The sequence below is a fragment of the Quercus robur genome, chromosome 11 (genome assembly GCF_932294415.1).
Source record: "Quercus robur chromosome 11, dhQueRobu3.1, whole genome shotgun sequence".
NCBI classification, from domain to species: domain Eukaryota; kingdom Viridiplantae; phylum Streptophyta; class Magnoliopsida; order Fagales; family Fagaceae; genus Quercus; species Quercus robur.
In genome coordinates this window covers 7,036,800-7,052,145 of record NC_065544.1, presented here as the reverse complement: position 1 = coordinate 7,052,145, position 15,346 = coordinate 7,036,800, and the positions used below count along the sequence as shown (strand labels likewise).

General features: G+C 29.6%; 1 protein-coding gene across 1 annotated transcript; it reads left to right on the top strand.

Annotated features, from left to right (window-relative positions):
* The first annotated feature begins 2,169 nt into the window (after positions 1 to 2,169).
* On the top strand, positions 2,170 to 10,917 carry LOC126705625 (cyclic nucleotide-gated ion channel 1-like). Its single transcript, XM_050404725.1, has 5 exons — positions 2,170 to 2,597; positions 4,695 to 4,895; positions 5,109 to 5,389; positions 6,607 to 6,718; positions 10,458 to 10,917. The coding sequence occupies exons 1-5, from the start codon at positions 2,367 to 2,369 to the stop codon at positions 10,563 to 10,565; spliced, it is 933 nt and encodes a 310-aa protein (XP_050260682.1). The 5' UTR covers positions 2,170 to 2,366; the 3' UTR covers positions 10,566 to 10,917.
* The last annotated feature ends 4,429 nt before the right edge of the window (positions 10,918 to 15,346 follow it).

Below are 15,346 nucleotides of genomic sequence, written 5' to 3'. Positions count from 1 at the left end.
AACCCAATCCGACTCACGTGAATCATGTTGGACAAATTTTTTTAATTACTATTATTAATATTAAATTGAGAATTAGAAAACCACCACCATAAATAAAAAGCAAATTTATAACCAAATAATATAATACTGAGTATAACACAAAATCAATGCAAATTATATGAGGAGGACTTAAGATTTTGGTTTTATTTAGGAAGAGGGGTAAAAATGTAAATAAAAATATTTATAATATATTTTTTAAATTTTAAATATATATTAAATATATGTGGGTCGGGTCAAGTTAGACGGATTTGAGAATCTTATGACCCGAACCCAACCAACCTGACTCACTGTAAAACAAATTGACACATAGTATATATTAGGGACCAAAATGGTAATTTAATCACACAAAAAAACTAATTAGTGTTGCCAAATAAAATAATTTCAAAAAAACAAAGCAAAAAGGCAAAAATAAAATCTAAAATATTTTTTTAGGTCGAACAAAATAATACAATAATACTCAAATCCCACCATAATAAAACTTTAACTTTGAGCCTTGTATTCAAATAATTGAAGTGACATGCCAATAATCACAATATGAGTTAGATGGACAAGTGATTATTATTATTATTATTATTTTAAAGTTTTATATATTTATATATATATATATATATATTTTAAAGAATTCCAAGGGGACCCCATTGGTCGGGACATAGCTCATTATTTTTATTGTATGTGATTTTTGAAAATTCACTATTAGATTACATTTTTTTCTTATATCTTTCATCCTTGCAAAATTTCTAGAATATTAAAGATTAATAACTAGTCAACAATTAAATGTTTAAACTTCACATTTTTTTTAGTCTAAAATTATGCATAAAAATAAGTTTATGAATTAAAAAATAAATAATATTCGATTGACATAAAATTTAACATGTGTTTTAAGAATATAATTAACATGCAATCCAATTGTTTAAATTTTCAAAATATATAATCATTTTAATTTTTTTAGTAGGAATTATTGTCATTAACTACAACCAAGTTTGTAACCAAATTTTGTCTTTAGTATGAGTCCTTGCTGGGGGGATTTGATGGTTTTAGGATAAAGAGATTGGTAGTATAAATAAATTTTACAGAAAATTGGTAATTTGGTATAATTCATTTCTTAATTTGTTGAAATTTCGGTCTAATTTTGTAATGATTAGAAATTAGAAAAATTAAAATTATGTTTTTTAGTGGCTTTAATGGAAAATTTTAAACATTAGTTGATGAAAAGACTACATCGACAATGATGTTCAATGAAATTTACAAAGATAAAATTTTAGGATCAATGAACCTAGCTACATTTATGGCCTGTTTGGAAGTTAAAAAAAAAAGGAGGGGGAGTAGAGGGAGGGAGAGTAATTCAATTACCTTGTGTGGAAGTTTTTTAAGGTAGGAGGGGGAGGAGTTTGGAGAGGTTTGGAGGGGTTTCAACCACCTCTAACCCCTCATTTTTAATTCCCCCAAATTGGAGAGATTTGGAGGGAGAGTAGAGTAGATAAATTATTGACTAGATAAATTTCCCAATTTACCATTTCTAAATTAATAATAAACCAATGTTACAAGTCCATTTTCAAATAGGGTTAAATATGTTTATTTTAATCATTTCCTATCCTCTCTATCCTAATTTTTAAAACATCCAAATAAGGGGAAGGACTAATTACTCCCTTCCCCCTTACTAATTTTAAAAACATCCAAACAAGGTGGAGGGGAACTATTTTCCTCTACTCTCCTCCCTCTCTAAACTTCCAAACAGGCCATTAAGGGGGGTGTAAAGTAAAATTTAGAATTTTTAAAATTTTTAAAACTTCATTTTTATCTAACCAGGTATTATGAAATTTGTGCAACAACAATTAAAATTTTCCTCCAATTGTAATACATTCTTGTTTCCAATGGGGTACATGAATGGCGCACTCATTAGTCTGGAACGTGATGTAAACATAAACGTTTTAAGTTCAATTGTCGATCCTTGAGGTTCCCAGAGTATCTTATAGACAATGGCAGAGGGAGAGGGGGCTAGGATAGCCACGACCCCCTTGAATTTTCAAAAATCCCTCATTCCTTTTATATTTTTTGGAAAAAAAAAATTAAATATAATTTTTTTATAGAACAGATATAAATTTAAATAATGATCTCCTTATATTTTTACTAAAAACATATAACTTGATCGGTGTATTTTTAGAGTTCTACTTGCAATATCACGGTTCAGCAATGACCATGAGGAGCTTGTTAAATGGTATAAAATCTTACTTGTATCATCGCGCGCGATCGCACTATCACTGGATCCCTTGTTCTTTTTTGTTCCTGTCATCCATGAAGACAAGAAGTGCATCAGTGAAGACAAAAAAATGTGGATCAACGCCATTTTTTGGCGATCGTTCCTAGATATCATTTACATGGTGCACTTTGTAGTGAACTTTTATATTGAGAAGAACAAAGATAAGTCAAATACTACAAGCGCAAATGAGTCAAAAGGTCAAAGGTACAAGTTTTGGAACTTCAGCCAAGAAGAAAAAGAGTTGTGGAAGTTGCGGATGTGGTTCATGTTCGACATTATGGTTATTCTTCCCATTCCACAGGTAATACAAAAATTAACTTTTTCAGCTGGCATTTTGCATTTGTTAATAAAATCTTTTTATTAATTTGGAGCACCAGGTCAGATGTACTCTGAGCACATTCACATGGAAATTAATTGCACAAAATCTAACATAATTCAACCAATTTCATGTTTCATCTACATGCATTAACAATTTAATTTTATTATCAATATCTTCTCATAAAACAAAAAAATTATTATCAATAATATACATTACTAATATTTGATCAATACTCATAAATTAAACTTACAAATTAACTCTAACAACTATAAATGCACTCTCTTAAAGACACAAACTAAACTAAATCTTATATACTCAAAACAAACTCTTAAATATGAAGCTACAAAGTAACACTTTGATAACCTAAAGCCCAATATACTCAATGGTACTCTCATGTTGTTGGAATAAACAAACTTTTAAATCACATTCGTGTGGCAAGTTTTAGTTAACTCAATTAATAAAGTCTCACCAATTAAGAAATTTGGGGTTTGAAACATGTCCATACTAAAAATCAATCAGTGTCTTAGCTTAGTGATAAAGACCAATTATCATGAAACAAACATTAGAAATTGAAATTTTATCATATATATATATATAAATAAATAAATATATATATATATATCTCTCTCTTTTAACCCCAAAAGTAGTATAATATATTTTTCAATCATTAAGTTAGCTGCGGAGCCACCCCTCCCCTTTATTATTTTTTTTTTTAACAATTCTAAATAGATATTGATTTTATATATGGGTAGTCCATTTAAAACAAAACACAAAAAACAAAATTAGATATTTATACTTATGGCCTCCAAATGTCAATCAAAATTTTAATATAAATAAAATTTAGATAAATTATACTTTTGGTCACTAAAATTTGTTAGGTTTGATCTTAGTCACTTAAATTTCAAATTTCAAATTTGGTCTCTTCATTTTCTTTACACAACTAACAGTATCTTAAGGCACCCCCATTTTTTAGGGAGCAAGTCGAATCAACCTCATAAATATATATATATATATATATATATATATATATATATATATATAGAGGGAATAAATTGAACCAACCTCATATGTAGGGAGCCAAAGTTGAACTTACTTTAGGTAGGAAAATGCTTTACTTTTGAAATTTTAGAGACTAAATCCAAAAAATTTAAATTGGACGGACCAAAATCAAGATTAAAGTATAATTTATTCATATAAAGCATTCGTTAAATTATATACATTTATATGAAAGTTTGAGGTTTTAATATTCATTTGAATAAAGTCACAATTTTATTAATGATGAGTTGTGTATACTAATTACTTAAATTAATTGGGTATTCATAAATTATAGTGAATATATATTAACCCTAACCATTATCTTAATTAAAAGTTAAAGGGATAACCCAATGAAAACAATGTGGTACACGTTGAATTCTAAAATACTTATTTTATATTATGAATTGTGTATATAGCACTATATATGTTATTCTACTATACATAGTAAGAATATAATATATTAAAAAACATTTAATCATCAAATTTTTACTTTGGACCGCGCGTGAGCTAATTTCTGGCTTCACCACCCCTACTTTAAGTATGTTCGACACACTGCCAATGTTTCTAACTTCTGTTTCTTAATAGTACGCCTATAGAATAACATTCTAACATGTGATTTTTGTAGATTTGAGTTAATTCAACTAGTAAAATCATTTGTCATCGAATAAAAGATTTGAACTTCGAACCTCGCCTATATCAAAAATCGATAGATATCTTGGCCTAATAATAGAAATCAATTATCTCGAAACTGATACCATAAAATGAAATTCTATCATGTAAAAACAAAAACAAACAAACAAAAACCTAACTTTCAATGGACAAAGAATCTTTCTTCTTGGATAAGGAACGTTAAGTTACTTATTTGACATCAAAAGTATTTTCCAACAACAAAACTTCAAATATATTAGTAATACATAAAAATATAAATTTGAAACAAATTCTAATGCATTCATAGTCATTAATTTATTTAAATTAATGATGTCCTACACATTATTAGATTTTATCGATTGACTCTAAACACGAAAGTTCTTGTAATCCATTCAGGTGTTAATGTCAAACATACTTTTAGAAATGAGACACGCGAAATATACATATACTGTGACAATCTTGAACGTTGTTCTTCTTATCCAATATGTGCCAAGAGTTCTTCAAATCTACCTATCCTTGAAGGAACTGGAAGGATCGGTTATTCCCATAAAGATCAGAGCTTCATTCAATTTCTTTCTATACCTCCTGGCTGGTCATGTAAGTTTTAAAGTTTGCTTACATAGTAATTTCTTTTTCTTTTTTACATTGGCATATTGAGGATGACTTATTTATATTACTTCTTTTTAAATTCAAAAATAAAAAATATTTTATAGAAAATAAGTGGAAGCTTCATATTTTTTTTTTTTTTGATGGGTGGAAGCTTCATATTTATACAATTCTTTTTCTCTCTTATTGATATTGTTGTAATAGGTATTTGGAGCCTTTTGGTATTTTTTCTCGACTCAACGACTGACATCTTGTTGGCGTAAAGTGTGTTTACATCAAGGTGGAAGCGTCCAAGGTTCTTTTAACTGTGACCACCGTTTTGGAAATCTCTCTGCTTTACATGATTTCTGCTCTATTGATTCAACAAATACAAGTACCTTTGATTTTGGAATATTTCTCGAAGCCCGTAAGTCTGGGATCTTAGAGTCCATGGATTTTCCAAAAAAATTAATTTACTCTGCCTGGTGGGGCTTGCGAAATTTAAGGTTTGCACATACCCTTTAATATTCCATATATATATATATATATATATATATATATATATATATCAATTGTTACAACAAGTAAAGGATCTCCTCGTAATAGAAACTAAGCTGTCATTGAGTTACAACGTTCATGACAATTTCTATCTATTCTTAATTTTTTTTTCACACATTAGGTTCTAAAATAGTTATTAGTGATCTCATTTTATAAAAATATTATTCTATTCTTTATTTCTTATGTGGTAAAATAGTAAAGTAGAATCACTCGTCCTCACACATTTGTAAACCATGAATTGCGTAATAAACATTGGATCACAATAGAAAGAAAATAATTGATCCATGAATTGTTTATATATGAATATCCCTATTGAGTATTTCACAATTTTTTTGTATACATTTGGATCTTCAGAGAAAGAAATTACAAGTTTTTTTTTTAGTTTGCTACTAATGGAACTAGTTTGCTTTATTCCTGGAGATGCTCTGGTATGTTATGTTCTTTAACTATATATATATATATAGTACTATAAAAATTACTCTAAACCAAACTCAAGATAAATATATTAAGTATGTGGGTTTCAGTTAGCTTAACTAGTAAAGTTTTTCGTCATTGAATAACATCTGGGGTTTGAACTCTGCTTACGACTATACCAAAAATTGATTGGTATCTTGGTTTGATAATAAAGAGCAAGAATTATGGAGTTGAAGTCATAAGTTGAAACTCTATCTTGCGTGTGTGTGTGTGCAATCTAGTAAACATGTGGGGTCAGGTCTCATTTGAGTTCGAGTCAGGGTAAAAAACAAGTAGTCTTTAATAATAATAATAGCAATAATATTAATATTATAGACCCAAGCCCAATCATGCTTGGTGTGCAAGCCATGGCATATTCTTGTATTACAAGTCTATTAAATGAAGTTAATGTTAGGTTAAGCTTATTACAAATATCCCATATTGGGTTCATTTAAATAAAGAATATGTACTTCACTCATTACAAGAGATGTGGGCCTTAAGGGTTTTTTCCATGGCCATAGATCATCAAGACCGAACCATGTAATTCTTTGTATGATATTGTGTTACTCTTATATGCTTCCACTTCCACGCATTTTCTATTAATTTATGCATTTCCTGTATAATTTTGTAAATTCTCGCTTTATTTAAAGTTATAAATTTTTAAGATTAGTGTCTCAGACTCTTATACATTATAGTTGTGCCATTTTTGCAGTTCTTTTGGTTCAAACCTCCAAACAAGTACATACATATGGGAAAACGCCTTTGCACTTGGAATTTCTATCTTTGGCCTGTTATTATTTCTTTATTTCTTGGGAAACTTGCAGGTAAGTACCCAATCCTTTTCCTTTCACTTCTTTTCTTTTAAAAATTGTTTAAGTGTCCTAGTTGTACAATTGAGAGAGAGAGAGAGAGAGAGAGAGAGAGACTTCATTAATTCACTAAGTAATATGCTAATCACTTTTTTTTAATATAATTCAATAACTACAACAATAGGGAATGACGATGGATTTAAACCTTGGATGTCTTATGTATGCCAAAGGGCAAAGAATTAGAAATAACAAAAAATTAGAAAGAGTAAAAATTAAATGAAAGATATAGATTCTACTTACCATGATACCTCAAATTTCCTCTACATAATAACATCTAAACATTAATGTTCCAAAAATGAAAGTCGTTCACAATATGGAACCATCTCAACAATATTTTATACCCATATCACTCAAATTGATTGAATCCATCAATCCCTAGAATGCACAATCCAACCATTTCTTTAGATAAATAGAGAGTTAGGTTTCATAATAACATTTTATAGATAGCAATGTGATTCTAAAGCTTGGAAAGTCAGAAGTAACAGACAATGCACCAAGCCACCAGCCTACTCATATTTCCACTATGTACTAATGGCAGCCACATCTGGCTGACTTAAAAGCAAATCAGGAAAAACTTGATACAATTAAATCCCATTAGATCCATCATCACGCACTCTTAGTATAATGGTTACTCTACAAGTATAAGTTCTTATAGGGTGTGGGAGGGCAAAGGCCGGAGTTCAAGTCTTCAGGAGGGAGCATCACACATAAATACACTTAGATTAGGCTAGAATAGAATTTCTATCTTGTAAAAAAAAAAAAAAAAAATCTCATTAGGTCCATTAACCCAGAGATAGACGTATTATTATTATTTTGATAAATAACAGATCTTAAAAACAAAAACAACAAGAAGAAGAAGATAGCTGTGATATTATTGTTTTTATTGTCATTTACCATTGTTAGTACTTGGTATTACTATTGTGATTGATGCTTAAATTGCTTTCAGTCCACCAATTTTTGGGATGGTTTAATTTTGATCCTTATAATTTTTTTTTTTTTTTAATTGAGTCCTAACTCTTTTGAAGCGTGTTTCTTTGTATCCTTGTCTTCATTAGCTTAAATAAATAAAAAATAAAATCATTTCAACAACTTAGCTAACAAAAAGAACGCACATTACGAAAAAATTTACTCTTAAAATAAGGAAATTTAAATAAAATTACTTTAGCCAACAACTTAGCTAACCAAAAGCATATTTATGCTTTTTATTGATAAAATATATATATATATATATATATATATATATATATATATATATATATATTTATTTATTTATTGAGAGAAAAAAAAAACAATTTTATTCTCCAAAAAACACATGGCATCATTTGATTAGTCCAAAGTGTCTTAATTAAATTTAAAATAACATGTGACAACATTTAATTGAACTGCTTGTATTTAAATTAAATCTCTAACACCCGTCGATGTGTAATTGGCTCTTGAGCATATTCTTTGGAGTTTTTATTTAGTGACACCAGGCAAATTTCCAATAATCAATGAGTTAAGATAGTGTAGCCTACCAAGTAGTACATAGTACCTTCATCTCAAAAATCAGAAAAGAAAAAGAAAGAGTAGTATATAGCACCCTATAATCAGCCACTTTGAACGCACTACATGAATTTTGTGATATGACTTATCAAATCATAATTGGCTGAAATTATTACTCTCTATAGTAAAAAAATAGGATAGACTCATGGAATCAATACTCTCGCTTGAGGAGAGACTCCCTTAACCACTCCATTGGTGTACTTTGGGACTCACTCAGAGGACCACTCACTCCTTCTAGGGAAAGCTAAAAAGGCTTGCACCAGAAAATGATTTAAATTCATTTCACTACACTGATTTCCTTACAAGGATTAATCTATTAAGGGAAAATGAAAAAAAAGTAATTAATATTTTGACAGTTTTTTCTATTTCCCATAAAAGTGGTATCAAAACTTTCTTAAAATGGATTATTAATGAGTGCCCTAAAGGCACTCATTAGCATGACCCATATATTAATATAGGTAAACTTATAGAAAATATAAACTAAGGATTTTGTTAATAAATGCCTTGAGGGCAGAGATTAAGATGCATTTAATGTTATATTAAATAATTGTATGGGGACAAAAAACAGACACAAAGGCCCAAAAGAAAAAGATTGGGCTTTGGAGACAAACCCACTACAATTAATTTGTAGATGGGTATAGTGGACCCAACACATGGGCTCTTGATCCGAAGGGCTGAATTCAAAGAAAAAGATCTAGATGGAAAGAAAATAGAACTAGCAAGAAAAATGGAAGTGAAAAGATTATATTGATCTCTCCTATGTCAGCCAAGGGAGCTTGTTACAGTTCAAGGTTACAAGTTCTTGAGTTATTTCATTCCAATCTCTAGGTTATGATCCCTGTTCACTGGGATTTCTTCCCCTTTTATACTGGTTCCCCTCTCACTCTGACCCTCCACATGAAAGGTGGTTGATTTCCCTTAGATACTTGTCCCATTCCATCTTTGGAGGAGGTGCTAAGTGAGCCACAAGCTATCCTGGTACTTTAGGTGTCATTCAGCCATTATTGTGACTAACACAGTTGGTGCAGTGCATTCAATGCGGAGGTGATGGGTGCTTTCTTAACAAGATTCCCACTCTTTCTCCTTCCATATTGGCCATGATTGCCTCCTACTATTCATGCTTCCAAGCTAAGGGCGGGGCTCCTCTTTTTCATTTTGGGATGGTCACGTCCAAGACACTTTACAATAATATTTATACATTTTAAAAAAATAATTTGTCCATGTAAACCAATGAATCATTAACATATGTATTTATTTTTTGAAAAGCTTGCATTAGAGCTCATAATTGAACATTTAGTAGTCTTTAACTAGTGTCTTTAGAGCACTCATTAATTGGACCCATAAATTAATAATATTGGACATTAAATAAGAAAATTAGATTAACTAGTCTTGGAACTCTTTACTTCAAAGTTCAAACTTAACCATTTATGAAATCAGTGGGTTCTAGTTAGCTCAACTAGTAAAATCTTTAATTTTTGAATAAGAGATCTGGAGTTCAATCCTTGCCTGAACCAAAAACCAATTGGTGTTTTAGTCTGATGATAAAAAGCTATTATCAAGAACGGACGCTATAAATTGAAAATTTCTCAAAAAAAAAAAAAAAACCATCTATGAAATCCACGACATTTATTGTTTTTGGTCTTCATCAAAGATTCTATAAAAACTGTTTCCCCCCCCCCCCCCCCCCCCGAAAATCAATCATAATTTAGTATGCCATGTGCATGACCACCATCAAAGCTCTCCCCCCCCCCCCCCCCCCCCTTTTATTTTTTAAAAGAGAATTATTATTTAGCTATACTTCTCAATTTTTGGGTAATAGAGGTTTTTATTTTTTTTTATTTTTTATTTTAATACAGTAATGACAAGAACACAAACAAAATGTTCTCAAATTAGCATGCCAACTTACACATAGGTACAACATAATTTCCAATTTAATTTTTTTTAATGTTAATTTTGGAATGTTGTGATTTTTTTTTTTGGTTGCATCCATAGTATATCTCAGAAAAATACCTAAAGAATTTGTGTGTGGATGAATGAGATGTTGACATGCTGTATACTTGTATAAACAGACCGTTTTTTAATTTTAGTGCCTAAATATATGCTGTAAGATATTCCGAATTCAACTTATTATCTACTAACGGAATTGGGACAGGTTTACATGCAGCGTGGTGCTTCAAAATCACTTGAAAAATCTGAAAGTGTTCAGAATTTGGAATTTGAAAAATCTGGAAGAGTTCATAATTTGGAATCACCCGTATGATGCTGTTGTTGAACCCAAGACAACTTCTATTTTACAAAGACTCTGATTGCTGATGCTTTAAGAAAACTAGTTCTGAATCTAGGTGTACCTGATATTGTTAATGCAAAGCAGTGGTTTGTTTTGATGTCTTTGCTGTTTTCAGATTTGTCTTTCTAGTGATGGAGTGGCTACTTGTTTGGATTCTGAATAATGATGGCAAAATTAGGGAAAGGACAACGTGTGAATTCTGTTTGATGAACGGTATTAAATTCAATAAGGATTGTGTTTGTATTTAGTTTATTTACACCTATTGTAATCCTAATCCGTGTGATGTGATGTATAAGATTTGGTTATCTGATCTTATATTTCACAATATTCATGCTTGAATATTCATTTAACTAATGCAATGCATGGGCACCCTGGTATATAGGGTAGAATTTTTTTTTTTTTTTTTTTTTAAATTACACATTCTAACTACAGATAGGGTATACCTTTCAAACATAGAACTACAATGTGATAATTTTATGACACTTATTAATTCCATTGTGATTCGTTTTATAAGGCATTTACCTCTCTCATGGATTGCTTTATGCAGCATTTTTGCTAATTTTGATGATTTGGCAATTGCCAACATCACATATACTCATATTTCTGATTCTCACTCTAATTTTCTCTTTCAATTCCTGACATTTGGGTTTGTGTATGTTTTAAAGAGAGAACGTTTAAGGTAATTTTTTCTTTAATTCTTTCCCAGTGAGTGTTGGTAGCACTTGCCACATTATAAAATTCCGCTGAAGGTAGCAAAAATAGTCAAAATACCTCATAAACCAAAGTAGCAAACCACAATAGAGGTTAATGCCATATTAAGCAAACCAAAAGAGAATATGGTACGGATGATATAAATTACTTAATAAAGAATTCTTGAATAACAATTAAAGCTAGTACTCACTACATCAAAAATATTTTATTAATAAAAAATGTAAATCCATTGAAAAAATATATTCACTTTAGATGAAATTAATGCTTGTGAGATAACATTTAAGACGTGTCATTTAGAGATTTTCGTTGTGAATGCAGTGTTGTAGGCTACTAAAAGAGAGTCACATTAATTCCTTTTTTTTTTTCATTCTCATCTTATTTTTAGTTATTCCTAATATTTTTATATTTTGATATGATATCATAACTATGTCTCACATTCTTAAATGCTAAGGTTTAAACATTAGAAATTGGAACTTTTACTTCAGCAAAAAAAAAAAAAAAAAAAAATGAAAGGCAATTTTTACATTGTTTTATATAATGTTATCTTAACATTATTTTGTTAGGAAGTCTCCAAGTGGGGTCTTTTTAATTTATTGCACTACCACGTCCCAAGGTCAATCTTTTAATCAATTGTGAAATAAATAAATAAATAAATTTTTTAGTTAGTTATTTATATATTAAAATAATTGTGTGTGTGTATATATATATATATATGTGTGTATATATATATATATATATATATATATATATATATATATGTATAAACAGAAGACATAGGGAATGAGAAAAGAGTGAGTGGAAAGACAAGACTTACAATACTAACACTTACAAAATGACCTAACCTTTGTAAATACTAGCGAGGGCTTATAAACCAAAAACTCACTCACTAACTGACCGATGTGGTACTTTAGACCGCTTATCTTTATCCTCTTTTTTTTTTTTTTTTTTTTTTTGAGATGGTATAGACAGAAGACACAGGAGATGGGGAAGGAGGCCTCCTATTGCTATCTCGAGTAAAAAAACTTACTACCACGACCACGTGACAACTCTTAGTCCACAGATTATTTCTTTTCTTATCCACTGCAACCACAAGTTCTCCTACTTGTGACTTTGAGACTCCACTCAAAGGTTTCAGATCTTCATTAAAGTTCTTTATGTAGTAACTGAAGAGATCATCAGTTTCTTAACACGAATCTTGATCTTGATAACCCTAAGTGTATGTATGAAGGTAAACACCTCTAGATCTCATAAAAAATTTAATACACAACTCTTCAAAGACATTTAAAACGTAGCTAAGGTTTTTCCTTTTATACTTGGAGTAAAATACAAAACCCTACAAGTCAAATGAGCTTGGGTTGAATTGGAATATTTGCAGAAAAAAAAAAAAAAAATCTACACATGGTTCGATCGATCAAGTCTAATTTTCGATCGATCTAGCCTTGCAGATTTAGTCCAATAATTTCTACAATCACTCGATTCCAATTTTACAAGTAAACACACTTTGAGCAAGCCTAAACCTAGACTCTATGTTTTGATCATGGTTTGCCAACACATTACAAATTGAAATTCTAATACATTAGTTCCTAAAGTCTTAAAACCTAACAATACTATTAAAGCAAACTCAGCCAAAGTTGGCTAAAGTTATAGAAAGTAGGTGTGAAGGAACATCCTCCTTCCACCTTGATAAACATCTAATATGTCTAGTATATTTAGCTAGGTTGTGAACTACAGAGTTACATTGTCTATATGTACAGGAGAAAGTGACTACACAAAAAGTCTTTGCAAGGAAGTAGGTGTAAAGTAACATCCTCCTTCCACCCTGATAAACATCTAAAATGTATAGCATGCTTAATTAGATTGTGAACTACAGAGTTACATTGTCGACATGTACGAGAGAAAGTGAATATACAAAAGGTCTCTGCAAGGAAGTAGGTGTGAAGTAACATCCTCCTTCCACCCTGATAAACATCTAACATGTATACTATGCTTAGCTAAGTTGTGAACTACAGAGTTACATTGTCTACACGTACAGGAGAAAGTGACCACACAAAAGGTCTCTGCAAAGGTCTTGAATTCTTATACCAAGTGGCCAAACGAAGAGAGGGGAGACATCTTCGCAGCAAAGAGTTCTATACATAGTTTTAGAATCATCCTCCAAGATTATAGAGGAGAAAGCACATTCAATGGCAAATTGAAGAATTCATATAGCTACCAAACACTCTACAGTGTCAACCGAAGAAGGGAGTGTTACTTTATCCATTTCTATTAAATTCATGCATGAACATGATATTTGATTTTTTTGTACAAAAATAATCTTAATTAGTTAGTTTGCATATTTACATAAGGCAAGAAAAAAAAAATTTAAGTTAAAAATTTTATGATATAAATTAAAAAAAAAAACTAATAAATATTTATATGAAAAAAAGCTTCCTTTTAGTTATCGTCTTAAGCCTGTCATGTGAATAAAAAATTTAAAAATCTTTTAGTCAACAACACAAAGAGCATGCAACAAGCACAAACAAATTTACAACAATTAAATTAGCAAGTTTTTACTGGTTGTTATCTAAACCTATCACTGATATTAATTTTTTATCTACCACATAACAATTTTCAAGGGGAAAAAAGTTTCTCTTCAAACTAGTTTGTAGAAAAACCTTTGGAGAGAAACCTTTCAAATTGCTCTTATAGTTTTTCTTTATTGAATGTAAATTTCGAAAATATAACAATTGGATTGTATGTTCTTATTATATTCTTCATACTTGCAAAATTTCAAGAAGAACAAAGATCAATAACTCAACTATTAATCAAATGTGTAAACTTCAAGTTTTTGTGGTCTAAAGTTATGTATAAAAATAAATTTATTGATTGAATAGTAAATAATACCCGATTTAAATGAAATTTGACATATATTTTAAGAACATAAAAAAACATGCAATTTAACAATTAAATTTTAAAAATTCACATTCAATAAAAAGATATAAGAGAAATTTTAAAGATTTCTCTCTAAATTAGTTTGGATAGAAACCTTGTTCCAACCAAGTAAGAATGGAGATAGAACTTGAAGTTAGGGGGGGGGGGGGGGGGGGCGGCTTTTCTTCTAGTTGCATGTGGCGGCTTTGACCTCTGCCTCTGACTTAACTGCTTAGGGTTATTTTATTTATTTATTTATTATTTATTAGTGTTTTTTATGTGTGCAGTTGCTACTGGTTAGAGACAAAATTATTTTGTTTAAAAAAGTTTTAAACACCGAGTTTTTTTATTTATTTTTTTTTTTGTGTAAAATTGGTTAATTGAGCTTAATTGTTTTTAGCTTTATGGTAATTTTTTTTTGTTGGGCTATATATTTTGTTTTAAATTTTACATCTATAAATTTTTTTATGGTTTTTTTTTTTTTTTTTTTTTAAGAAAGTCCTTTTAAAGGAGTTAAATGCTAGAGTTACAAACTTATGTACAAATTACTAATGTGATGAGTGCTTATTAGTAAATAAAAAAAGTGATATAAGTGGTGAGTATGCAAACTAATAAAAATTTACTACCTTAATGATTTGTGAATATATTATAAAAGAGTTTGCCATTATAGCGTTACTTTTAAAAGAATTAATAATATTATTAAGAGACACAAAATATAATTTTATAGAAAAAATTTACTAAAATTGATACATGTGAATATTCTAAGTATTAGCAAAAATTATTTTTACCAATTTATTTTACTATTTAACTTATTTTTTGTACTATTCATGAGTCCTAATGAATTTTTTGGTACTATTCATGAGTTTCATTGTACTATTTCAGTCAATTTTTACATTTATTTACCGTACTTTCAAAAAAAAAAATATTTTTAACAAAATAATTAAATCTCAAATGTACCCTAATATTAAAAAAAAAAAAAAAAAAAATCATTAGGAGGGGTCATTGGGCCCCAAGGTCAAAGCCTCCTCCGTCCCTATAACCAAGTGTGAAATTTTTTGGGTGCACAGACTTTCTCCCGAGAAAAACAAATAGCACACTTTACACGTGCATCTAAAATAATACGAAAATATAAA

Bases quoted from the DNA above. Each gene is read 5' to 3' on its own strand.
- LOC126705625 (XM_050404725.1), top strand. From the start codon at position 2,367: ATGTGGATCAACGCCATTTTTTGGCGATCGTTCCTAGATATCATTTAC. The intron at 5,390-6,606 runs GTTTGCACATAC...CCATTTTTGCAG, and splicing joins TGGGGCTTGCGAAATTTAAG to TTCTTTTGGTTCAAACCTCC. The intron at 6,719-10,457 runs GTAAGTACCCAA...GAATTGGGACAG, and splicing joins ATTTCTTGGGAAACTTGCAG to GTTTACATGCAGCGTGGTGC.